The sequence below is a fragment of the Lissotriton helveticus genome, chromosome 11 (assembly GCF_964261635.1).
Source record: "Lissotriton helveticus chromosome 11, aLisHel1.1, whole genome shotgun sequence".
Classification (NCBI taxonomy): Eukaryota; Metazoa; Chordata; class Amphibia; order Caudata; family Salamandridae; genus Lissotriton; species Lissotriton helveticus.
Genome location: NC_136072.1, coordinates 820308695 through 820335667, shown reverse-complemented (window position 1 = coordinate 820335667; position 26973 = coordinate 820308695). Strand labels below are relative to the sequence as shown.

Genomic DNA, 26973 nt, shown 5'->3' with positions numbered 1-26973 from the left:
AGTACACAGTGTGATGCATTGTCTATTTTAGCATTCAAAGATGACCGCCCAATATGATGTTTACTGAGTGGCCATCATAGAATGATATTGCACAATGTGTATCACTGTTTTTACTGCTCCATATTCCCAACACATTGCTTTACAATGTGGCAGTTATGTTGGAAATGTAAGTTGCTATACAGTATGTACAATCCTATAGCAAAACTTCCACCGCTGCTGTTTATTTTTGTATTGGAAGCATATACCCATCAAGTTTAGGAGGTGGCATATTGTCTTTACTGTACTGTGCTTCTTTTCATTTGCCTTCTATATGCCTGTTCAGTTTGTTTGTCTGTTTTATTACAGATGGGAAATTGGGCGAATGCAAGAATGAGTCTTTGGATGGATGAATGGATTTATTAGTGCAAAGATGAGAGATCGAGTGCCTTGACTTATCAGTAACTGAAGAGACACTTTCACTTATAAGTCAGACTCATAGGCCTTGCCAGTGCTTGTTTAGAGAAATACTCACAAGCTCATGAGATACTTTATTGTTGTGTGTATTGAGTTACTCTGCGAACAAACTTTATGCTGTAAGTGTGTAATCAATTTTCTTATGAGGCTCACTACGCCTCAGTTACTGTAAATCATGTAGTGTATTTTGTTTATTTGGGTGTTTCATACAACACCAGTTAGCATCTTGTGAATATTTGTCACGCTATGTACTTTCCAAGACACAGCATGCTCGTCATTATTTTCAAAAAGATTATTAGTAATGTTCAGTCAATCCCTTTGGATACAACTCTAGCTGTAAACATGGAAGTTGTGAGTATAGAGCTTCCTACGTAAACCTCCACTGTCGCAATCATATGCTCTGTGTGTATAGTATTCACTATCATGGCTCTTTTTCTATGAGTGTGCAGTCAGTCTGTGTACAGTGTTCTCTAAGTAAAGCCTGCTTGCAGGAAGTGTACTCTTGTTCCAATTATGCTACCATGGTGCATATTGAATCAGCTCCATACGCTGCTGTTCATGCTGAAGACGGTGATGTTAGCTTGTAGACCTCTAGATGTGAACCATAACCTTCCTTGTGCATCATGTCTCTATTGCAGGTAAATCCCATATGGCCATTGTTCAGAAGGTGAACAACGAGGGTGAGGGTGATCCCTTCTACGAAGTCATGGGGTTGGTGACGCTGGAAGATGTCATTGAGATCATCATCAAGTCTGAGATCATGGACGAGTCTGACGATTACAGTGAGACATTTGTTATCTAAACCCCTTCTCCGTCTGCCCCTTATGCATTTCCTGTTGTGAAGTACCCCCCCCCCCCTGCCCCCTCCAGTTTCTACCTTTCCTTCAAGTCCTTGCTATCTTACATTATTCTGATCACCTGTACCTGCTTTCGATCAGTTCAGTGGACTTCTTCCTAAACTTTGTGTCCCTGTCTTTTACCCTCCCGTTTTATTCTATTTTCTCTTGCTTATCTTCCCATGTCTCCTTCCCTTTGTAATGGTTAGGTGTTAACCCGTCCTAGTCACCTTGGTACACCATACCTTTCCTTGTTTCTATTTTAATTGTTCCTCTCCCTTTGTAATATTTTTGCTGTTGACAAATATAACAAAACGCTACGCTGACAGGTAAAAATTGGCATTAATACAAATGTATGTAAATATATGGCTGTATTTTAGGGATTCTCAACCTGTTTTTAAATCCTAATGACATCTATCTGCTTAGCAGTTGGTATGGAATTCATGAAGGTCAACAAGGAGAGCCACTCACAAGAAGCACAATTTTGTATACTTTTCCATTTTTAAAAATAGTCAGGAAATTGACTGCTCTCTGTCTGTATTTACATGAAAAAATCAGTAAAAACGGAATACTGGAAGCTTTAAATATAATACCTAAAATCACACCACTTCTTCAAGCGAGGAAGCTGTGATTTCTTGTTTTACACTGATTTGTTACTAGATGGGTATATGGTTTTTTTCTTGTTGGTTTTACATTAAAAGTTTGTCATGAAAGCTTTGTCCTTATTGGCACATAAGGTGACGCATTAGTGGCAGGCAGCAGCCACAGGAAAGCTCGGGTCGTTTTGAACTCCATGGGTCAAGAGGACCTCAAATTGAGCCATTGCCAGGCATCTGGCTCGAGCTTTCAGTGGCTCGCCCATCTTTAGTTCACTGTATTTCCCTTGCTCATCAAGGAGTGTGATGAACCTATTCCTTCCTTCTGTTTCTTTACCCTTTCTTTTATACTCGCTTCTAACTTTCCTTTACATCTTTCACAGAGGAGCACAAGGTGAAGAAGAAACAGCCTGCCCCCTTGAACACAGTGCTGGAGAGACGGAAGGAGGATTTCTCACTCTTTAAAGTCCCAGAAATAGAACATAAAGCGAAGATCTCCCCTCAGCTGCTTTTGGCCACACAGCGTTTTCTCTCGCGAGGTCAGTGTCTATAGGAATTGAAGCAAGAGAGCAGTGACCGGTTTTTCAAGTGTGGTACAGCGGAGTGTCCTCCCCCTGCGATGTAAGGGGACACACACACACACACACTCACTCCCTCTCACTCCCCCCCCCCAACTTGTATGCTTGTTGCGTGCACTGCATGGGCTATATGTTTCAGCGTTACTCTGTGGAATATGATGATGTGCATGATCTGAAAATGAATCCAGGAACGATAATTACACAATTAACTGCAACTGGCCCCCCCAGTGGATTTAATGGGGTAGTGAATGATCTTGTACAAGATCAATCAATCAGGGAATTTTGAGTGCGCTACTGGTCTTGGGGAGTCTTCCTGAAGGTGTTTAGGGAGGGGGCGTGTCTGATGTCTATCGGGAGCTCGCTCCAGGTCTCGGCCGTGATGTAGGAGAAGGATCTTTCTCCTGCTTTGGCTCTGTGGATGCAGGGGGTTTCTGCGAGGACTAGGTTGGCTGATGGGAGGTTTCTTTTGGGTACGTGGAGGGTGACTCTGTCGTTGAAGTATTTGGGTCTGGTGTTTTGTAGGCATGGGTGAGGATTTTGAAGGTGAATTTCTTCTCAACGGGGAGCAAGTGGAGCTTCCGTAGGTGTTGGCTGATGTGCTCCTGTCGAGGTATGCCGAGGACGATTCTGGCGGTGTTGTTCTGTTTTGTCTGGAGTTTGCGGAGTAGGGACTTGTTTATGCCGGCGTAGAGTGCGTTTCCATAGTCCAGCCTTCTGGTGATGAGTGCGTGGGGGACTATCTTCCTTGACTCGGGGGTTCCATTTGAATGTCTTACAGAGGATGCGGAGGGTGTTGAAGCAGCTGGAGGTGACGGCGTTGACCTGTCTGCTCATGGAGAGGGACGAGTCGAGTACAATGCCGAGGTTTCTGGCATGGTCCATGGGGGTTGGTGGGCTGCTGGGGGCGGTGGGCCACCAGGTGCTGTCTCATGTTGAGGGGGTGGTTCCGAGGTCTTCGGTCTTCTTGGAGTTGAGCTTTAGGCAGCTGTTGGTCATCGTGGCTGCAACGTCCTGCATTCCTTTCTAGAAGTTGAGTTTGGCGGTGGTGGGGTTTTTGGTGAGGGAGAGGATGAGCTGGGTGTCTTTGGCGTGGATACAATATGAGGCTGTGTTGTCGGACGATGGTGGCAATTGTGTTTTTCAGTTGTAATTGAAGTAACTCTGCTTGGTAGGTGGCTTGCATGCAAACTTTGCAAAAGTTTGCCTTGGGTTGCAAACCCATTTGTATGATGTACAAGCCATAGCTGGTTTTTTTCTTTCTTGTTTCCTGAATTTTACGGAAAGTTTTCTAACTTAACCATCATGCGCACTTGTGCCAGTTTTGGCTGAATTGAAATTGTTTTAGGTTATCCCTCCTGGTTCCATTTTCACATCCAGGCATTTTTTAAATAAGACATGTCAGTGCTATTTGGCATTTATAGTGAATTAGTGTATAATGCCCTCATCTCTTTGGAACTACTGTCAGCAAACGGCCAATATATGGGCACGCAAGGGTCTTAGAAACTTAATTTCTCCAGAAATTCGTAATCTTGCAGAGATATGGCTGGGCATTGAGTGGTACTCCTTTTCTGTTGTGTCATTTGTGACTAGACCATCACTAAAACTCTGACTAGAGGAGTACCATGATTAACAAATGCCTTTCGTGAGCACCTTTTCACGTATCTCTTTAGGAGCAGCCATATATGTATATAGCGGGTGAAAGCGGCAGCAGCGGAGGCCCCGATTCCTCCTTTGCTGAAGCATTTCTGGGGTCGGGCTCCATCCGCCAGAGTGCAGCCTGGTGTGGGTGGGTCAGCCCAGGACGACTCACTAAAAGCGCACGCCGAGTCCCGCAGTGAGTGAGCGTGGGTGAAAGCCGAAGCAGTGGGGGCCCTGATTCTTCCCTTGCCAAAGCATCTCTGGGGGTGGGACTTCGTCCCCCAGAGTGCAACCTGGTGTGGGCGGGTCAACCCAGTACGTCGTGCTAAAAGCTCACGCTGAGTCCCACAGTGGCTGAGCGTGGGTGTAAGCAGCAGCAGCGGGGTCCCCGAATCCTGCCATGCCGAAGCATCTCTGGTGTGGGACTCCATACCCCAGAGTGCAGCCTGGTGTGTTCTTGTCAGCATGCCGAGTCCCGCAGTGGGTGAGAGCGGGAGGAAGCAGCGGCAGTGGGGCCCGGATTCCTCCCTTGCCGAAGCATCTCAGGGCTGGGATTCTATGCCCAGAGTGCAGCCTGGTGTGGGTGAGTCAGCCCAGGACAACGTGCTAAAAGTACAGGCCAAGTCCGACACTGTGGGTCGCGCCTGGGCTTGGCCTGTGCTAAGAGCATGCCCTTCTGGCTCATCCACAGCCGAAGGGGGCTGGGCCATGCCATATACATTTTTTGTTGAACCTTAGGCAAACAAGACTATTTTTGATGAGTGGATCTACGTTTGGTTTCCACTATTAACTGTATCTTTGGGACTGTTAGGACTTTGGGGGTGGAGGGGGGAGACCAAGACGGGACCCCATTGCCATTTTCTTGATCTCTGGCCTACTCTCCGCGAACTTGGTGGGGCATTAAGTTAAGACCTCCAAGATCAACCATGGGGAAGCAAACCTGGGACCTGGGAAGCGCTGGTAGGGATCGTCCCATGAGTGAGGCTGAGGGCTATTGGGCCGAGACTTCCAGTGATGACGCTATAAAACCCCTAACCATCAATGTTCCCCTTGCCTCATGTCCTTTTGTTGTGTTTCTGTGGAGTTAAAAATGAGTCAGAGGGAAACCCAGGAGGACTTAACTACTAAATGCCGACATTGGCATGCGAAATTTAGACACTATCCCTATGATAGGGCTGGTGACATTCTTATGACCTGCAGGGCGAGTTGGATAGGTAAGGTCCCAAGGACAGGCATGGAGATTGTGTCACTAACTTTAGGATCCCTAAGCTGGCCTATAATCTTGTGGCAGGTGAGCTTTCTGTGCAGGAACAGGGCTCAGTGATAATGCTTTCACCACTTTTCACCGGCTATTTCTATAGACTGGCTCAAGGTGACCAAAGCCAACGTGCCCTAGCTCCCCAGAATTCATCTTCTAAGTCAGGTAGCTATACTTATCAGATGCCTGGTTCCCTGCTCTATTCAATACCTTTAGCAAACAGATTTGATGTATTGGAGAGGATCGACTGACTTTTTTGGGCATGTTGAGGCCAAGGTTCCTAAGACACATGAGGAGAAATACCTAAGGGGGAGGGAACAGGAATATGGAAACATTAGTAATCCGTCCAGTTCTCTCAATCTGAACCCACCCAGCTCTTGTAGGTCCATCAAGGGTGAGAGGTGGTTGGCAGGATGAAGTATACAAGGTGGTATACACAAGCCTCGGTTCTATGTAGAGAAGGGAACAAGAATAGACTATGGGTCCACACAAGGTCTTGCCACTTGAAGCAGGATCCCTCTCCTGTGGGGACCTTTTTGGAGACTAGAGTCATGAACAACAGGATTGTGATCATGGGGTAGATGATCCTGGCTGTGGTATACCCCTCTCTGGGCCGGGGGGCAGCCAGTTGCCACCTCAAAGGGAGGAGTCCTAAATGTCCACTTTAAGAGCTCTGGAAGGTTTAAAATCTCTTAAGGTGGTGTTCTTGGAATCTTGCTGGCTTAAAGAACAAACTGGACTGTAGCAACTGGGGGTCTTTCATAGATCAGTACGATGTTAGTCTGTTTCAGGAAATGTGGTCCACAGAGGAAGTCTGGAGTTTGGGATTTGCGGCCTTTATGATGGCCGCCACCACCAGATCGAGGGGCAGACCATCTGGGGGGCTAACTATATGGGTGGTCACACACCTGGGTTGCAAGGCCAAGATGATTGAGTTTGCCTCAAATTATGTATTGTGCGTTTCACTCACCTTTGCCCCCAAAGTTCTTGTTTTGGTTAATGTCTATTTGAGACCTATGAGCCATGGTCATGAATCCCCTGTTGTGGAGCGATTATCCACTCTTTTTTGTCCTCCACCTCGGAGAATGCTTATTAGGTCATAGGGGGTGACTTTAATTGTCAATTTTAGCCTCTAAATGTAAGTAATGGGGGTACTTTATGCGAGTAAGACAGACTGTGGGCCATCCCAGTGTTGAATATAGCTCCTATCTAAAAGTGGTCTCCTTTGGCTCTTCAAATCAGTCCTCTTACCTTGAACCATTCTTTGCGGGCCAGCAATGGGCGGACTAAATCAGACAATCAGGGGATGCTTTCATTTAACCGGGTAGGGTCCTCGTTCTTAATTGATTACATCCTTGTGGACATAAAGATATGGCCATTTGTCTTAAATTTCATAGTTCTGCCCAGGTATGATAGTGATCACAACGCTTTGACTCTTGATCTTGTCCTACCTGCAAAAAGTGCTCGGACAACATGTAGTGATCAGCTGGACGATAGACTAAGATTGACATCATTCAGGCCTAGGATACGCCGGACCGCAATACAGCATTCCCCTGATTTAATTGATGCCATGTTTGAGACGGTTGGCAATCCCCTAATGGATCTGAGCAAAGTTACAGCATCAGGTGGCAAAATCTCCTCGCTTGCAGTGGTGGCTGAGATCCACACAACATTTACTGATAAAATAAAGGATTATTGTATATAGAAGTGCGGAATAGAGGCCATAGGCAGAATAGCCTCTCTTGGTTCAACCAGCACTGATGCCAAATTAGCTCTGTTAGAAGCTATAAAGAACAAGGACAGATCCCGGATTAAATTTAGGAGGGTTATCTATAGAGATACCATTAAGTTGGTGAAAAAAAACTGGGACCAGTCTAAGTGGGATTCTCTTTTTGGGGCCTTAAAGAGTAAAGATCCAAAGGCTTTTTGGAACATAGTAACATTTGAGAATAGGGAGGGCAGAGACCGTTTTGAGTCTAATATTGCTGTCTAAACTTGTAATGAGCAATATAGAGCCTTGTATGATGCACAGGTGGGCCATGAAGCTCAGAGGGGTGCTGGTGAATGCCATCTAAGCATGGAATTGCCTTTGTGTGGCCTACAGGATTATCCTGTGATAACCCTGTCAGAAGTGCTCAGTGCCATCCGTAAAATAGCCCCCCATTAGGCACCTGGTATTGATAAATGGGGATCTCTTCCTTTCAGAACTGGTGGTTTGGGGCCCATATTTGTGGGTGATCTTTAATGCTATAATGGAGGGTATGCCTATCTCCAAATCATGGGCTGGAGCAGAAATTATACCAGTCTATAAGAAGGGTTCCCCTCTGTTACCATGCATCTACAGAACCATTAGTCTGATTGATGTAATGCAGAAAGTTTTTGACTGGGTTTTATTGGTAAGACTGCAGGAGTGGATAGTGGCCCTTAATGTCAGTAGTCCATTCAAAGCAGGTTTTAGCAACGCACCTTTGCTGTAGATCAAGTCTTTAGGCTAAAACTCCTATATTTGAAAACTTATTCTGGAGGGTGGTAGTCTCTATTTAATATTTGTGGATCTTAACACCGCTTTTGATTTAGTACCAAGGGATAAGCTCTGGTCAGTACTAACTGTTATGGGCGTTGTTCTTTATCTATGTCACATGTTTAGGAGATTGCACGAGGAACACCTTCCACTGGTCCAATATGGGAAACAGGGGGAGCCCTCAGAACCCTTTAGAGTCAGTAGGGGAGTTCGGCAGGGCGGCGTCCTCGCCCAACACTATTTTGCTTGTACATCAATAGTTTGATGGATTCTGTAAATAAGGTTAACGACGATGTCCCTAAGTTTGCTTTTGATAAAGTATCAGCGTTAATGTTTTCCGACAACACCCTTTTTCTTTCAAAGTCCCCTATTGGCATTCAGAGGATATTAGACAATCGTAATGCCTTTTTCAAGTTAAGAGGATTGGCAATTAATGCTACCAAGACTTAGTTTTTGGTCTTCAACCCATCTTGTTCCACACGTTCCAGTCCTTGTTTGAATTTAACTCCTTTCGAGAGGGTTATTTAGGCTAACTCTTGGCGAGCACCATGGACTGGTCGATCCATATTGCCAAATTGAGGTTTAAATGAGCACAAATATCGGACAGTCTGGCCAGGGTGCATAGGAGGCCCTCCATGAACCTATAAGCCCTGCCTTTGAGAGTTATAAAATGCAAGCCCTCGGTGCTATTATTTTTGGGGCTGAGCTTTGGGGACTAAAAATTGTGACAGATGATGACAACAATTGGGAATAACATCATTAGGCAGCTAGTGAGTCTCCCTCCCAGTACCCCACTAATTCTGCTACGATTAGATGTAGGAATCAGACCCATTTCAGAGGAAACCAGACTTAGACCGCTTACTTTCTGGAGAAGAATTTGGGTCACTCGCAAGCTGATTTCTTATAGACTATCGCTGGAGGAAATGTTGAGGCTAACTGCTACAAGCAGGCTGCCTTGGCTCAACTATATCAGGGATATGCTAAATAACATTGGTAAAACGAATTTATGGAGCAATCCTGTTGGGGCCCGCTCGTCCATATCTAGAAAGGACCTTGTGAATTGCTACAAGGGGTACAATTGCTTTTCTCTTTTGATGCATTCGTTTTTGGACACTTTGACAGCAAGATTTATTGGGGTGAAAGGTGCCTAGAGTCCTTTTTAAATAAAGTACAGCCTGATTTAGCAAAGAAACTCTACATTCAGTTTAGACATGGGCCACTTCCTCTGCGTTCATTTACTAATAAGTGGTGAGGGGATCCAATACAGAAATGTCCAGCCTGTGGCATAGCAGAGGAAACTGATGCACATGTTCATTTTCTTTTCTTTTTTTTTTTTTGCCAGCCTATAAAAAGTGCAGGTCCAAATGGCTGATCCATTTGTGTAGGAACATAGGAACAACCCATTGTCAACAGTCATTGAGCATTTTGAAATATGTTACTCACCAATATATTGTATTTGATTTTTCCAGATATTTGTTTACAATTTGGTGTGTACAGAAGAAGTTTTTATGATTCTATTTATGCACGTATGGACCAGGCCAAGATTTTGCATCTGGAATCTGTCTTTTAGCTTCAGATAATAAATAGCAATAGCTTAGGTTGCTCTGTATATAAAGGTTCTCTTTAGGCCTGTTCATGGAAACGTTGGTGATTTTAGAATTAAGGATGAGTGCAACATGTGTAGTACTTAAAGTCAAGGTGTATGAACTTCTATTTGAGGTACATGCACTATGACCACTGGCTTTATGTCCCTTGTGCTTTTATACTCACTAGATAAAGCCAGAGCAGCTTCTAAATAAAGGCCGTTTTAGGTTAGCTTACTTTGAAAGGTAAACCTCTATGGAATGCATTGGCAAGGTCTCTAGTAAAGGCCCTTATCTTTTAGGAACTTGCTTTAGTATTTTGGTATCTTTTTGGGTCTTATTTATGTCGTGCCATAATGTGAACTTTGGAGTTTTTTTTATATATCGGGTTGTATATGCCTGGGTCCTTATCACCTTATCATTGATAAACAAATGCTCTTTATGAATTCTGCTGCTACAGTATGAATACCTTGTTTTTAATTCACAACTGTTTAAATTTAGTTTATTTTGTATGATTTTATTGCATTTGTATGTATTTATTATTCTGTTCTTTTATGTCAAGTTGCCGAAATAAAGATGACAAAACGAAATGTATAAAATGCACTCATTTTGGTGTTTTTCAAAATACAGAAAAATTAATGCATTCAAATATCTTTCCTGTGTGTGTGTGATATAATTGGAAGCGAACTCTTCTTGCCGTTAAAGAGTACCTACTCACATCCTTAAATTATATGGATTGGGTCTATTGAGAAACGTTCGGGGTACTTTTATTCACTAAAACCTTATCCAGAGAGTGGATCTTTCCGAATGACCACTGTTACGTATCATAATTAACAAATGGGCATTATAAGGTACTGTTCGAGATCTTTATATTTAACCAATATAAAGATTACAGTGAATACAGATTAATTCTGTAATTCAATTTTATAGAAATTGTAACTCGACCTAGCTAGCCTTTCTGTGTCAAGTGTACAAAGGTAGTAATTTGGTGTAGCTCTGCCAGGGTACCTGAGATCGGGACACTGGTGAGAAAGAACATTACTCAAGACGGATACTGCCAGTAACCACTGAATGCCCCAAGACCAAAATGAAGACTCCAGTATCTCAACATATCGGGCCAAGCTAGCTGAAATTTGATTTTGAGTGAATTTAGTATCAAGAGAATCCGTTTGTTGTATCACTTATCCGATTTTAATTGATATGAATACTGGCATACAGGTTGGGTTATCCAGAGTTTTTTTTCTGAACTATTTGCAGCTTCACATTTTGTGAGACGTTCATGTGAGGCACATAGTTCATGGGCTGCAGATTAAGGCACTGAAAAAAGGAGTTAGAGTTTGGGGGTTATAGTGGGTAGACATCCTTTAGAATTGACCAAAAATAAGGAATGTGCAAGGAAAAGATCTGAAATGTATAATCTTTTTATGATGTGACCATCACGGTCCTCTTCCCTTTGATGTTGCACTTCCAATTTAGTTAACTAAATATGACAGAGCAGGGGGTGGTACTTTGTTTCTGCCGTACTGATTGTACCTAAAACTATGACTAGGTGATGGCCATGATGAACAAATGGGCATTATAAGGTACTATATCAATCTTTATATTTGTTAAATAAAAATATTACTACATGTACATTAATAAATAATCCATTTGCCACTTGCTTTACAAAGAATACTGTATTTTTATTTGATAGAAATTACTGAATTAATGTTGTCCTTGTTTACGTTGTGCTTTTTAGTGTACTCTTTTTCAGTAATACTCTTTTGAACACAACGGTAACCACTGCCTTACTGACTTTTAAAGCGGAGGCAGAGGATTGGACAGTATTCATAATTTTATTTACAAATTCAGCCTTACCTATGACTTTGTCCTGTTTTTAATTTCCTGCTGCAATTCTAAAATCCTTGTCGATGCAACGCTGCTCTTGAGTAAATATTTTATTTCCTACTCTTTTTCCTGTAGTTAGCTTAGTAGCTGAACACTTTTCTTGCATTCTGAATGTGATCTACAAGTCTTATTAGTAACTGGACTAATGGAAGGTAGCAAAGTTTACAGGTCTCTGCCCTGTCACATTAGTACTCCTTATGTTTTGGAAGAAAGATCCTTACTCTAACAACTTAATGTGAATGCCATGGAGCTGGCCACTCTGCAGTGACAATCCTCATCTCCATGTTTTAAAAAAAACTATAAAAGCATTGTCTACCTGGCTAGGTTTTTATCTGACCACTCCCTAATGTTGCAGGAGTGGAGCAGAGCCCGGATCCAAAATGAAAGGCGATATTGCCGACTGCAAACAGACTGTTTGCACCGTTCCTGCAGGCCCTTGGCAAAAAGATTACAGATTTAGAGGGTAACTGGGGTACAACGACATGCAGGGAACACCAAATGGGAAGCAGTAAAAGCTGTTGTATGTGGGGAATGCTTGAGCAAGGTATGTGGTATACGCAGACAATTACAGGCTGACCATGGTGAACTTGAGAGGACATTAGCAGAGGCTCAACGGGTGGATGTTGGGAGACCGGATATGACCACCTCTTTGGTTGCTATTAAAAAACTTCCTGTGAGACACTTGGGATAAGCTGGATACATTCATCTATTGGGAATACAGACATTGGTTACACTGAGAGGGGGATAGACCCAGTAGGGTATTGGCCTGGCTTTTAAAAAGGGGATTCGGAGCGGTCCCCATAGTGATGCTTTGCTGCCAAGACGGGACCATGGCTGTTACATAACGATTCATTAATGACACTTTGGGAGAACATTTACGATATTTTTATTGGGGTGGCGTAGCAGCGGGTGACATTACTATGACTGACTACCTGATGGGCGTGAACCTTCTGTAATTGCCCCCTACATTGCGAGAGGAACTAGAAGCTGAAATGTTCGTAGAGTAAGTAAGGCAAGCGATTGCTAATATGTTTAGAGGAAAATTGTCTGAGTTACGGCTTCCCAGTAGAGTTTTATCAAGCATATTCCTCACGGTTAGCAGGCCCGCTACTGGAGGTATTCCATGAGGCCCGCACACCCTCAGAGAGGGGGTATTATGTATGGTGCCCAAGCCTAGGGGGGGGTGGTGAGGGGGGGACACATCGGACCCGTCGTCATATAGGCCTCTGAAGTAATGAGTATCTGGAGATTTTGAAGGTAAGGAAGCCCTTCTTTATTCAGTAGTCTACAGCACCCACAACCAGACGCTCCCGCCGTGTACCAGGATCTCTGACAACTGATTAACGTTGTCAGAACCCTGGCACACACCGTACAGCGTCTAATTGTGGAATCGTGTTCAAAAGAATACATTACAAGAGCGAGGCATCCTCGAGCTGGGATGCTGGCACGAGGATGCCCGCAATAGCTACAGACTATAACTTCTACCTCTCCACAAGGAACAAAGTGGAAAGGCAATCAACAGAAAACAAGAAACCCTAAGGAAGGGTGATGCAATGGCTATTTAAAATAATGGAGCAAACAAAACTATCTTAAAATACAAGATCATGACCAAACATAGTCATTTAACTTGGAAGGTAATTTTCTACAATGAACACCCAATTCCGGTGGTAAGGAATAGGTGTCAGCAGTGGTCACAACAGGGCCAGGGGCAGATGCACATGCCGAGCTGGAATGCACAATGGGCCACAGAGAGGGGGAGGGACTTTCCACATCGGATGCAGGATTTTGTAACCGATAAGACCAATCAGAATTTTCCAATTCCTGTTTGGATAATTTGAGTAAGGAACCAGCCTGTGAGTCAGAAAGGTGTACCAGCAATCTCTTGTTCCACCATCCCTTATTTCCAAGTAAAGCTGAGCCTCTGCTGACACCGGTGAATTGCACCGGCGGGGAAAATTTTGTTAAACCCTTTGATACTTTTTGGGGATTTTTAATGAGGACCCAATTACCAACTCTCAACTCTAGAGTGTTGACATTTTTTGCAGAATCATGCACAGGCTTCATGAGATTTTGTTTTTGTGAAATTCTAGATGCCAAGTCTTGATTGCCATGAATGCTCTTATTTTTCTTATTAAGTAACCAGTTTGGACACAAACTAGTGTGAGCAGTCTTACCCCTTTAGAGGGAAAATGGGGAAATACCTGTGGTGCAATGAGGAGAAATATTATAAGACCACAGCTTGGCTTCGAGGAAATCTTGTATATCTTGATGAGAGGAGAGAGTTGTTTGAATGGCGTCCTTGACTGATCTGTTTGCCCTTTCAACCAAACCATTGGAGGTTGGTGAGTGTAGAGCAACTTTGTAATGTTTGACATCCCACTCAGTTAAGAATGAACTGAACTTTTGGGAAATAAAATGGGTCCCATTGCCTGTGACTATAACAGAGGGCGAACCTTCCACAGAAAATATCTTCTTCAAAAATGTAATGGCATTGGTAAATTAGCTGGTCACAGAACATATGGTAAACCCATTTGGAGTGATAATCAATCAACAAAATAAGATATTTAAGGTCATGTGGCAGGAGATCGTACGGTCCAGAGAAGTCTAAACCAACTTTGTCCCAAGGTTTAATGGGAAAGGGCATGGGGTGTAAAGGTGTGTTCATAACTTTCCATTTTTTTATTGGATAAAAGACATTCAGGGCATGAATCAATATAAAACTTGCCCTGAGATTCTAGGGATGGCCACCAATAGTACAACTTAATGAGTTGTGAAATTCCTAGATGACCTTGGTGCGCAAATTTGATAATGTCATTTCTGAGACTGGACGAGGGAACAAAAGAATCATGTCTCATGACCATGCCATTACCCAGGGATAATTCAGATGCTACCATGGCGAAGGCTTTCAACTCATTGGGAAGTTTCCTATTTTCTGGCCAACCCGTAACAATATAATCAGTGACAAGTTTGAGGTTTTCATCCTTGTTGTGAGCTTCCAGCCAGGTTTGTTCAGTAATGCTGGGACATAATTTTAACAGCATCTAGAGCAGCAGCCACACATTCTGTATCTTCTAAATCTTCAACTTCTGAAGGATCGTGAAAAGCCATGCGTGAAAGGCAATCAGCCCTGAAGTTTCTCCCTCATGAAATATGTTTAATGGAGAAGTGAAATTCCTGTAATTTTGAAAGCCGTCTAACGAGGCTGGCTGAGGCTTTACCAAGCCCATTACCATTGAATAACTGCGTAAGGGGCTTGTGATCTCTGAGCAGTTCAAATTCACGCCCCCAAATGTAATTTTTTAATTTTTCGATAACCCAAACACACGCAAGAGCCTCGCATTCAATGGTGCTGTAATGTGTCTCAGATGGTTTAAGCATTCTTGAACAAAAGGCTAAGGTGTGCTCTTTTCCTGAGACCCATTGGCCAAGTACCGCCCCACAACCCCTTGAGACTGGCGTCCACCATTATAAAACACTTTGAAGAGTCATGGAAGGGATGTAGGGCAGGTATTTTGAGAATGAGTTTAACTCGATCAAAGGAAGAAGACTTCCTCAGACCAATCAAACTTAGAGCCTTTCCGTAGAAGGGCACGCAATGGCTCAATAGTTTGTGCATATCCTTTGACAAAGGGGGCGTTGCATTCTGCTAGGCCAAAAAATTATCGAAGTGGGTCTTTGTCTTTGGGAGGAGTAGCGTGGCTGATGGCTTTGAGTGACACCTTAGGCTTAATTCCTTCTAGAGACAAAGTATGACCCACGTAATCCAATTGCTGTGTGGCAAATTTACATTTGTCATCCCTGATTGTCATGCCTGCCTCCTCTAACTTGGTCAAAACAGAAAACAAATTGCCCAAGTGTGTTTACCAGTCGTCAGAAAGAAACAAAATATCGTTTTGGTAGGCCTGGACCCCCGGCATGTTTCGAAAAAGATTATCCATAATCTTCTGAAAAACACTGGCCGCGGAGGCCAGGCCAAAGGAAAGTCTGAGGTACTTGTATACCCCGAATGGTGTGACAAAAGTGGTGAACTCCTGGGAATCTGCTGTTAAAGGTTTCTGGTGGTAAACTGACCGCAGGTCAATGATTGAAAAAAAGTTTGCCCCCCCAAGTTGGCCTGGAGTTCGTGAATTTTGGGAAGGGGGTGGCAGTCAATCAAGATGTTTTTATTCGAGGTGCGCAAGTCCGCACATAATCTGACCTCTCCAGATTTTTTATGGACAATAACGATGGCGGAGACCCATTCGGAGGAGTTGCAAGGAGCAATGACGCCTTCATCGCAAAAAGACTAGAGGACTGACAGGAGTTCATTCTTCGCACTAAGGGGCAAAGGACGCACCTTATGGACAAAGGGTTGAGCTTGTGGCTCATCTAAATTGGTGTTGGAAACCTGTGACACTCCCCAATTTGTCGGAAAAGAGTCTGGGAAATGTATCCAGAACCTTTTTGAGATCAAAGGTGTGATCAGTGACACATAGGCAATCAGTTTTGGGGTGTGGGTCACTCCTAGACCCAGCAGGACTGTAGGCTTGGGGAGGATCACCAAGAGTGATTGGGTTATCAGAGCCTGGAACAAGATGTAAACCCATTTTGGCAAGGTCTTGCCAACCAATGATGTTGCGTCCCCTAACTGCAACATATACCTTTTGTACATATGGACCTTCCTAAACATTATAATCTTGAGTTGAAGTAGCCCAACATGTCTATTTCAAACTCAACAAATGCTTGGGGTTGATGTCAGTTTGAAATAATGAAATAGATCCTTGCCATTTCTCAAGAAACATGACATCTGATAAAATAATTATTGACGAACCAGAATCTGCCATGATGGGAATCTCTATATTTCCAAAAAATGCGGTTCCTGTAGGGCCTTTGACACAATGAGGACTAAAAACAGAGTTACACTCAATTGATACAATCCTATCTTGAAAATGCTCTGTACAATCATCAATGGTTTCAGAATATTCAATGCTGTTGTCTCTGGTAGGTCTTTTGGAAGATCTACGAGAGCCTTGAAAATGACCTATTTTCTTGCATAGGACACATCTTTTTCCAAGAGCGGGACACATCGGGTAGTTGCCCAGGTGATTTGATCCACATCTGTAACAGAAAGTGTTCCCTTTATTTTTTTTACAACTTGTCTAAAAGGTTTGTTCGTAGTCACAGCATTTGACGGAATGAACAATGTCTTGCGCAGGAGTTTTGAAAGAGTTGAGAGATTGATCATTTTGAAGAACTTTGGAAGTGAAGATGGATCTCTCAATGCTCTTAGCAATATCAATTGTTTCGTGGAGTGTGGGTTTTCTGCAGCTGAGGAGGCGTTCTTGAATTTTCCTTGAATAACCAGAGAAGACAAATTGGTAGCAATATAAATGTCAGGATCCGCCTCAAATTCACAAGTTGAAGCTAAGAGTCGCAACTGTGCAATGTATTTCTCAACTGTTTCATCTTGAGGTTGTTTTCTCCTAAAGAAGTTGTCTTTCAAGCATGATATTTGACTCCTAGTCATTATGTCTTGGTAGGCGAGATAATGCTTCCTTGTAGGAATTACAATGTTCAGCATCACCAGCTTCTCCAATGGGTGTAGGGAATTTGGGTGAATTCTCGAAGACCTACAAAATTGCAACGTTACGTTCCGGAGAGAACTTGACAGCATCAATGGCAACAATATGGTTCTCAAAAGCTTTTACCCATTGACGCCATGGAACACTGGGTTTGCCAGGCTGCTGTAAAAAGGGAGGAGGTTGTGTACATTGTTGAGAAGTAGCCATTAAACAAGTTTGAATGAGCCAGGAAAATGTGAAGAATGTAAAATAACTGTAAATAAAGTTATGGTTAAAGCAACATTGTCAGCATAGTTGAACATAAAGAAATATTATGATTAAAAATGGCAATAAATAGTTTAAATAGTTGGATAAATAGTTTTAAAAGAGGTGAGCCTGTCACCGAAATTTAGTTCCAGGCAAAATTTTGTATTAAACTTGAAATAGTTTGGAAAGATGAGGCGATCACCAAATTTGAAGGCTCAGACAAGGAAAAAGAACTGTCAATTGTAAAGTGAAGCCAAAAAGGTGTGCCTGTCACGGCGAAAGCATGCAGGCTGCATCCTACCTGGGATTGTTGCGAGATCGTAAAGAAGAAACAGCTCGGCTGTGTCTTAGCAGCATTGGGTTACCACGGTAACCAGATGAAGAGAAAAAGATAGCCACAGATGTGGGGGTGCTTACGTGAAGCGTGATGATAAAGCGACGTCGGGAAGTGTCTTCAAACCTTAGAAGAGTGCTCCTGTTGCTAGGCGATGGAGCGATGCGAGGACAATGCTGAGGAAACTGACGTCATCAAGCAGGAAATTGGCCCAAACCTGTTGAAAAATGCGTTTTGTCTTGATCGGGAAATGAAGCCCAGGGAGCCGGAACCGCATGGAGACCTTCCGCTTGAAACAGGAAAGTAGAGAGAGATGAGAGGTGGCTCAATGAAGAACCCTCAAAATGTGAAAATGTGGCTGGTGGGTGCTGGACGCGCAGCTTCGTCTGCTAGTTGCCAAATGAAGTAATGAGGATCCGGAGATTTTGAAGGTAAGAAAGCTCTTCTTTATTCAGTAGTCTACAGCACCCACAACAAGGCGCTCCTGCCGTGTACCAGGATCTCTGACAACTGATTAACGTTGTCAGAACCTTGGCACACACCATACAGCTTCCGATTGTGGAATCATGTTCGAAAGAATACATTACAAGAGCGAGGCATCCTCGAGCCGGGATGCTGGCACGAGGATGCCCGCAATAGCTACACACTACAGCCTCTCACAATGTTTATTGTGGACTCCAAAGTATTATATAAAGTATTAGTGGATAAGCTGACTGGCGTGATGGGAGCATTGGTCCATGATCACCAATGCGGATTTATATCAGAGCGAAGTACAGCTCTTAATCTGTGCAGACTTGCACATGTCTTACATGCTGTCCGAGGTTATGATGGAGATATGACATTGGGGTCCGTGGATATCATCTAAGCATTTGTTATAGTGGAGCGGGTTTATCTTCAGTCTGTACTTGGGAAGATGGGGTTTGGTCCCTGTTTTTGGCAGGTGGGGGGGGGGGGTCTGCTGTTGGATGGATGTGGTGTGTGGAGGGGCACGCAACAAAGCTTCCCACTCTCGCCACTTCTCTTCGCCCTAGCAATGGAACTGTTGGTGGCCCGGTTCAGGGTTGACATGAATGACGTAGGTATCGGGGTGGAAGAAATTATTCATGTTGATCAATTATCTCACTATCGCACTCATCCAAAGGAGGAAGTCTTGACAAACAGTCAGCAGTGAATTTTTTTTCCCCAGGAATATGTTGTATTTCAAAATTATATTCTTGCAACCTGGCAATCAACCTCACTAGTCTCGAAGATACCTTTCCACTTCTGACCCCATCCATCATAATAACAAGAGGTTTGTGATCAGTAACAAGGACAAAAGGTCTCCCCCACAAAAAACTTTTAAACTTTTCTACTGCCCAAACACAGGTTAAGGCCTCTTTTTCGAGTACTATAGTGCTTCTCAGCCTCACGAATAGCTCTAGAAATAAATGAAATCCCTCTTTCTTGGCTGTCAACAATCTGAGTAAATACCGCACCAAGTCCAATGGTACTCTCATCCACCGTAACAAGGAACGCAATGAATCCTTATCTTTTGGTGTACTAACATTCTCTAACGTATTAACCAGATCCTCTTTAGGAAAAATGCCATCAGCTGTAATCCTGTGACCCAAATAATTGATCTCCTCCACCAAAAATGTACACTTCTCTTTGCTTACAGTCATGCCTTTAGAACCAAGAATACCAAGAACCCTATTGAGAATAATGTTGTGTTGTTCACAATTATCTGCAAAGATCAAAATATCATCTTGAAATGATGAACACCCCTAATGCCTTGAAACAGATTCTCAATCAACTTTTGGAAAACACTGGCCGCTGATGCCATTCCAAACGGCATCCTCAAAAATCTGTATAAACCAAATGGTATAGTGAAAGTGGTAAGACCTTTAGAAGACTCGTCTAGCAGTACCTGATGGTATGCTGATTTAAGATCTATTACTGAGAAAAAATTAGCAGCATTAATAGCTGACAAAAAATCTTAAATACGAGGTAAAGGATATGTGTCAACTATAATGTTTTTATTAAGAGACCTGAGATCAACACACAATCTCAGATCCTGATTTTTTTTTAAGTGCTATAACAATAGCGGAAACCCACACCGAACTATCTGTAGGCTCAATGATACCCTCTGAGCATAAAGTATCAAGATGATTCTTTAGTTTTTGTCGAATCCCATGTGGAACCATACGTACTTTATGTTGAATTGGAACAGCATTCTTTTTGAGTTTAATCTTGTGCATATAATCTTTGACTTGTCCAACCTCATTTTTAAAAACATTACTGCATTTTTTAAGAATCCTTTCCAAGCTAAATTTTTCCATTTAAATATTGTTGACATCAAACTCCCGTAATTGTAAAGGACGATCTGAACCTGGACATAGTTTGACACCCAATCTTCCCAAATCAAACCATCCCACAATATTCTTGCCATCAATGGCAACATAAATTTTGGTAAATATCTTTCTACCCTCATATTCTAAGGATTCTTCAAAATAACCAAGCATGGAAATATCAAAATTCCCAAAAGCCTTGGGATTTACATCAGTTTTCTTAAGTTTAACATTATTCCACTTTTCCTTAAAAGACACATCAGACAATATGGTAATTGGCAAACCCGAATCCGCCATTGCTTCAAAAGACACTTCGCCAACTAACACAGTGCTAACGGTGCCTTGAAAGGAACATTGATGTTATTAACAGAATAATCAAAAAAATAATCATAAATGGTCAATAGCATATTTTGTAAATCATGCTCAACAACATTTATATTATTTACATTCGAATTTGAAGAGTTTGAAAACCTTTTAGACACATGGCACACCGAAATGACCAACTTTGCCACAATTGATACATTTCTTCTTTACAGCAGGACAATCAGGACTGTTAGCTAAATGTGTTTTAGCACCACATCTGTAGCAAGACCATTTATTACCCTGTTTGATGCTTTGTTTATTGGTCCCTTTATTAAAGGATTGTACCGCACAAACAGGGGTAACAGAAGAAGTGTTTTTCGCTTCTTCAGCAGAAATTACTTTTGAAGACATTATGGATCTTTCAATCCCTTTAGCCAAGTCTAAAACTTCACTTAAAGTAGGATAGCGACACACGAGGAGTCTCTCTTGAACTTTCTTAGACTCGCAGTTGAAGATAAATTGGTCTCTTATAAAAGAATCCACTGTTGCTCCATGCTCACAATTGGCAGCTAAAACTCTCAAAGCTGCCACGTACTCTTCAACTGTTTCATCAGGTAATTGCTTCCTTTTGTGAAAGGCATGCCTTTCAATTAGCACATTTGGTTCATCTTGAAATTGCTTTTCCAACCTCGCTATAGCTTCTTTATACACAATCCAACCTTCACCTCCTCCACTAGGTGGTGCAATGGGAACTACATTTTTTTTTAAATTTCAATTGACGCATTACCCAAAAAACTAAATAAAATAGCTTTCAATCTTTCAGGAGGAAATTTAGTACCATCTATAGCAATCGTGTAATTTTCAAAGGATTCAAACCATTTTTTCCAAACTAACTTGGGCTTACATGGAATTTGTTAAAATGTAGGTTGATTGCATATTTGTGAATTAGCCATGTTCAATACCTAAAAGTAAATAATTAAAATACTTCTAATTATGCAAAGTACTAAAATAACTCTTAACTAAATACAAAATACCTTAACATCAAAGTTATAGGTGAATAATTTGAATATGTTGAGTTCGAGTTCCAATTAAAATTGCACAATAGTGCACATCAAAGAGATGTGCGCTAAAACATTGAATCCATCAAGTGTGCGCATCACTGTAACCTCATTCAAGTGTGCGCATCACTGTAATGAAGCGCTGGAAAACCATGAACCAATTAAGTGTGCGTATCACTGAACACACGCTGTAAGAACAATAGTTGAATAAAGTGTGCGCCTCACTGAAAATGCGCTTTCATAAATAAAGAAATAATGAACAAAAATCAGTTGATAAATGTTTAAACTACTGGTCTCACCCGCTTCGTAAATGTGGCGAAATCACCTGTTAAAGTTTCATGACGACAGCGGTGAAAACGCTGCTCCGCTAAAACTTAAAATGGCCACCAAACGTTGAAGCGTGATGACGTAGGTAGGTAATGTTTATTTGGTAGCTCGGATACCAAATAAACAAAATTTCCGAAGATGCGTGTTAATGCCAAACACAGCGTGACAGCTAGGTGAAACGCAGCTTGATGGAAAGGCGTTGACGTAGGTATACTCGTCACTCTGCGCGCTCCAAGAATACGCGCTGACATAAGGAAGCTGTTATTCACATACTGGAATCTTGGCACACGCAACAATGTCATCACGCTCTGAAATCCTGTCAACGATCCTCGCCAAAAGTTAATTTAAATCACAGTACCTTAATGTGACGGTTGTAAAATCATTTTCTCTCAAAAACAACGACGAAAAGTTTGAAATAAGTCAGAAACTAGAACAAAATTAAATCTGCTGAAATCCTCAACTTGCTCTCGAATTTTCAAAAAAAAAATTTTGAAATGGTCCAGTGGGTCAGCACTTAAGAACACCTCGTCGCCAATGTAAAGAGGAACTGCAGGCATATGTAAAAATGTAAGAGGCTCCTTTATATAAAATTGTGGTTTATTTAAAGTTGTATGGAAGAAACACAGCACATCCGTTAGGCTGAAGATGCAGGAGATAAAATACAGTTGGAGTAGAATTTGGAACCAAGGATGTAGGATGCAAGCACGCATCACACATTCCAGGCTCCAGCACAATGGGGTAAATTAGAGAATAAACAAGCACAGGAAAAGCAAGAATGCAACACATCTTATCCCTATAAAAGAAAATTTAACACAGATACCTACTAGGTGTATTCTTAGGTCTAACATCAGATTTGACCCTAGAAGCAACAGACAAATCTTTATGGGGAAAACTTTGGGAAGATCCATTAACTTTCACATGAGGAGATACATTAACCTGCGCACAAGATGGTGATGGAAAAGAGTTAGAGGAATTGGGACATCTTGCCACCCTACGAACATTCCAAACTCTACCATCTTGTGTGGCAACACTGTTTTTGAACACTTTGACCACCTTAATGGGAGGGAAAAATTTAGAAGATCCTTTAACCAGAAATCCAGGTTTTTTCACCCTCACCCACTCACCTACAACAAAATCATGAAGTTTGACATTCATTTTTGAATCAAATACAACTTTCATACATTGTTGCTTATTTTCAACACGTTTAGCAACACTCTCAACATCGACTTTAGAATCATTCTTATTAAGCTTTTTAACCCACCAGGGGCAAATGACAGAAGTTGGTTCTCTACCCTTCAGGAGTTTGAAAGGACTCACACCTGTGACGGAGTGAGGAGTGATGCGATAGACCCAGAGTCTATTTCTGACCACATTCAACCAAGAATCGTCAGAAGAACCAATCCCAGTAATGCAATCCTTGAGGACACGATTAAAACGTTCTACCTGACCATTCTCCCTAGGTTCATATAAAGAAACAGTATGATGTTTAATGCCGCAGCTGTCAAGAAATTGTTCTACTTCAGAAGAAATCAGCTGCGTACCATTATCAGTGACAAAGGTCTCAGGAAAACCTTCCCTAGCAAAAGTCTCTTTCAAGAAAAGCAAAACAGCCTGAGAAGAAACATTACTTACAAATTTAACTTCCGGCCCTTTCGAATGGTAATCTACCAAAACTAGGGCAAAACGGGCATTCAAAGGCAACTGTTTGAAAGGGCCGGAGATGTCAAAAGCCACTTTTTGCCAAGGGAATTTAGGCCAAGCTACAGGTTTAAGAGGAGCAGAAGACAAATGAAGCATTTTATCGCTGCTAATACACTGAGAACATTCCCTTACCATCCTATCAATCATTTTGTCAATGCCCGGCCACCAGAAGTTTTCTCTAACCAGACGTTTCATAGATGACATTCCAATATGACCTTGGTGAGCTAACAACAAAATCTTTTCTTGTAAAGAGGCAGGAGGAATTAGCTTACCAGTCTTGAAAAGAAGACCACCAAACTCTTCAATCTCCGAAGCAACCTGGGAAAAAGAAGCCAAGTCAGAAGGAATGGACTTACTATTAGGCCATCCACCTTTTACAAAGTCCAAAATTTGTTGACAAATAGAATCCTTTCCCATTTCTTTAAACCATTCTTCCTCAGTTAAAGTTAAGAACTCCTGAGATATACAATCTTCGATGGAAGCAACTACATCCACATCCAGGTCAATGGTAGAAACTTTATCAACACTACATGGTAACCTGGAAAGAAAATCTGCCGTGACATTGCTTTTTCCAGGAACATATATGACCTCAAAGTCGTATTCTTGAAGACGTGAAGACAAACGAGCAATCCTTGCAGTCGAGTTCCCACCACCCCCAGGGGACAAAATTCCTACTAACGGTTTGTGGTCCGTTCTCAAAACAAATCTGTTCCCCCACACATAATTTCTAAAATGTTCCACAGCCCAAATGCAGGCTAGTAATTCTTTTTCGATAACAGATTATCTTCTTTCAGTGGAAGATAAGGTTCTAGAAGCAAAAGCTACGCACCATTCATCCTTCCCAGCTCTCTGACTTAACACAGCACCAATGCCATACAAACTAGCGTCCACAGTGATGATACATCTCTTATTAATACAAAATGATTTAAGTGTAGGAGCATTAACAATCTCACTCTTAATTTGTTTGAAAGCAACATCTTGCCTGTCCGTCCACACAAATTTGGCAGAATTCCTAGTCAGTTCTCTTAAGGGTTCCATCTTGTTAGCGAAATTTTGAATGAATTTACTATAATATTCGCATAACCCCTCAAAAGAGAGCAATTTTTCTTTAGTATCAGGGGCTGGTGCTTTCATAATGGCATCTACCAGATTTTTTTTTGGTACTACACCTTCTCCAGAGAGGCTATGTCCTAAATATTCTACCGATTTACAGAAGAATTTACATTTGCTGGCCTTAATAGTTAAACCAAACAGTTCTAACTTTGCACAGACATCCTTAAGATGAGCATGATGTTCACAGTTATTTTTGGAAAATACAAGAATATCATCTTGAAAGCATTTGACAAATGTTAGGTCTTTAAAAATGTGATACATTGCCCTTTGAAACACTGAAGCAGCTGACGCCAGACCGAATGGCATTCTCTTAAATTGAAATAATCCATGAGGTGTGATGAATGCAGTGAATTGTTTAGAGTCTTCAGTGAGTTCGCTCTGGTGATAAGCAGATCTAAGGTCTAATGTTGAGAACACACTAGCCCCATCTAACATACAAAGCATTTCATTTATGTTAGGAAGTGGGTGACAATCTGTAACCAAGCTCTTATTAAGTGCCCTTAAATCCACACATAGCCTAATACTTTTATCGGGTTTAATGGCCAAAACAATGGGGGAAACCCATTCGGACGATTCTACTTCCTCAATTATATCATCTTTCACCATGGAATCAAGCATGTTTCTAAGTTCGTCCCTAATACTAATCGGCACTCCCCTTAATTTCTGTTTAACAGGTACAGAATTGGTTTTGACTTTGATCTTGTGACTAAACCCATTCAATTTGCCTAATTTGTCTGAAAATACTTTTGGAAATCTACTAGAGATCTCTGTGAACTCAGGTGATTCAGTAGAGTCTTCATCAGATATAGCTAGAACTAACACAGGATCCTTAAGCCTAGGGTTTAAGGAAACACCAAGTTTTGCTTGATCCCTCCACCCCAATACATTCACTCCCTTCCATGCAACATAAAGTTTTATACAAGCAGAATGACTTTTGATCGTAAGCACAACTTCCTTAAAGCCAATAAAATTGATCCTGGACCCATCAAAATTGAAACCACCTATATCAGGTTTCGATAAAGAATCAATATCAATTAGATCCCCAAAGGACTTAATACAATACTCATGTGTGATAATGGTCCAAGGAGAACAGGAGTCCACCATAAGCTCTAATATTTTGCCCAAAATAGTAACAGGACTCTTAGGAGAAGATAGTGTGTCTGTTTGAGATAAGTCTATAAATTCCTGTACAGAAACGACAATACCAAATTCCTTAATATCTGAATCATTACAAGCTTCGTCATTGACATATGATACATTTCCAGAAGGACGTTTATATGTAGGAACGGAAGACCTTTTAGTGTCTTGGAATGGTCTTGCGGGAGTCTTACACATTTTGGAAAAATGTCCAGAGCGTCCACATTTATTACATTGTCTAGTAATGGCTGGGCAATGTGGAAAAGAAGTAACGTGGTCAGGATTACCACATCTAAAGCAAAAGATTTGTCTAGCTCTCCCATCATTCCTGTTTGCATGCACAACATTTCTCTGTTCCTGGGGTTTAACTACACTAACTTCGCTAGATGAGGTAGAATTACTCGAAGAGGTGGAAGCAGTAGATGCTTTATCTAGTGTTTTTATCCATTTATCAGACTGTTCAAGAGCTTTAGCAGTACTAATCGCTATTTCCAAACTAGGATCACCTAAGATCCACAACTGCTCTTGAACCTTCTTACTCTTTACGTGTACAATGATCTGATCTCTGATCATTTCGTCTGTCATAAGGCCAAAGTTACAATGTAAAGATAACGCACGTAAAGCTGTAAGAAAATCATCAAAACATTCTTTTTCATCTTGAACCCTGGTATAAAACTTAAATCTATTTAGTGCGACACTAGTAATAGGCTTAAATCTTCCTTCAATCCTAGAAACTGCTTCGTCATAAACATTGCTATCACCCCCAGATCTTACATGAGGTAAGGTTCTAAAAACTAATTGCCCTTCTGAGCCGAGACAGTGTAGAAATATGTTCTTTTTCCTCTCCGCAGACATGCGTTCTCCATCCATGGCTTTGAGATATGTAAAAAATTCCTCTTTCCATCTTGTCCATGGAATAGGTGGATCACCCTTAGACTGTAAAAATTTTGATGGCGGATCAAATTGCATGTTGGAAGTAGGAAGAAATGAATGTCAAAATAACTGTCTGAAGATAACACTAACAGAAATGAAACAACAAAATACTAAAAATATCCATTAGATGGCAGTATAATAAAAGGAGTATAAACTTCCACTGAGGATTCCACAAAAATTTCAGAATAAAATTTGGAATATAGAAGCAGTTTGGAGCCAAGTAGTAATAATTTAAGTCACTGGCATAATATTCCCAAAAGTATTGATGAGGAAAGTATCAAGTTTATGTTTATAAAATTTATTTCAAAAATAAATAATTATAGGAACACACGCAATGAGAGAGTGTGTGTAAAACAGTACCTTTATCCTTTCGGTTCGAGCAAAATGATTAAAATGTGCTTGCCCGGTGAAATTGAAGTAATCCTTCGTGTGCCACACTCTCGGTGATGGCAACAAACACGGCAGGTCTGCGTGCTGCGTAAAGGTTTGAGATACAATGCGCGATGACTTTTGATGACTCACAGAGGCTGGTTACCAACAGCCAATCAGGAGTAGCAAACACTGCGAGATGCTGATTGGTCTA

General features: G+C 41.7%; 2 protein-coding genes across 7 annotated transcripts in view; one reads left to right on the top strand and one right to left on the bottom strand.

The window, feature by feature from the left end:
• The window catches only part of LOC144792096 (uncharacterized), a 710230-nt gene that overhangs the window by 23807 nt on the left and 659450 nt on the right, over positions 1–26973 (bottom strand). The gene's annotated exons all lie outside the window — the stretch shown is intronic.
• Positions 1–26973, top strand: part of CNNM3 (cyclin and CBS domain divalent metal cation transport mediator 3) — a 289936-nt gene that overhangs the window by 85869 nt on the left and 177094 nt on the right. For both annotated transcript variants that reach the window (XM_078666961.1, XM_078666962.1), the window contains exons 2-3: positions 1092–1235; positions 2269–2424. In XM_078666961.1, the coding sequence (XP_078523087.1) occupies positions 1092–1235; positions 2269–2424 (300 nt within the window). The remainder of the gene's footprint in view (positions 1–1091; positions 1236–2268; positions 2425–26973) is intronic.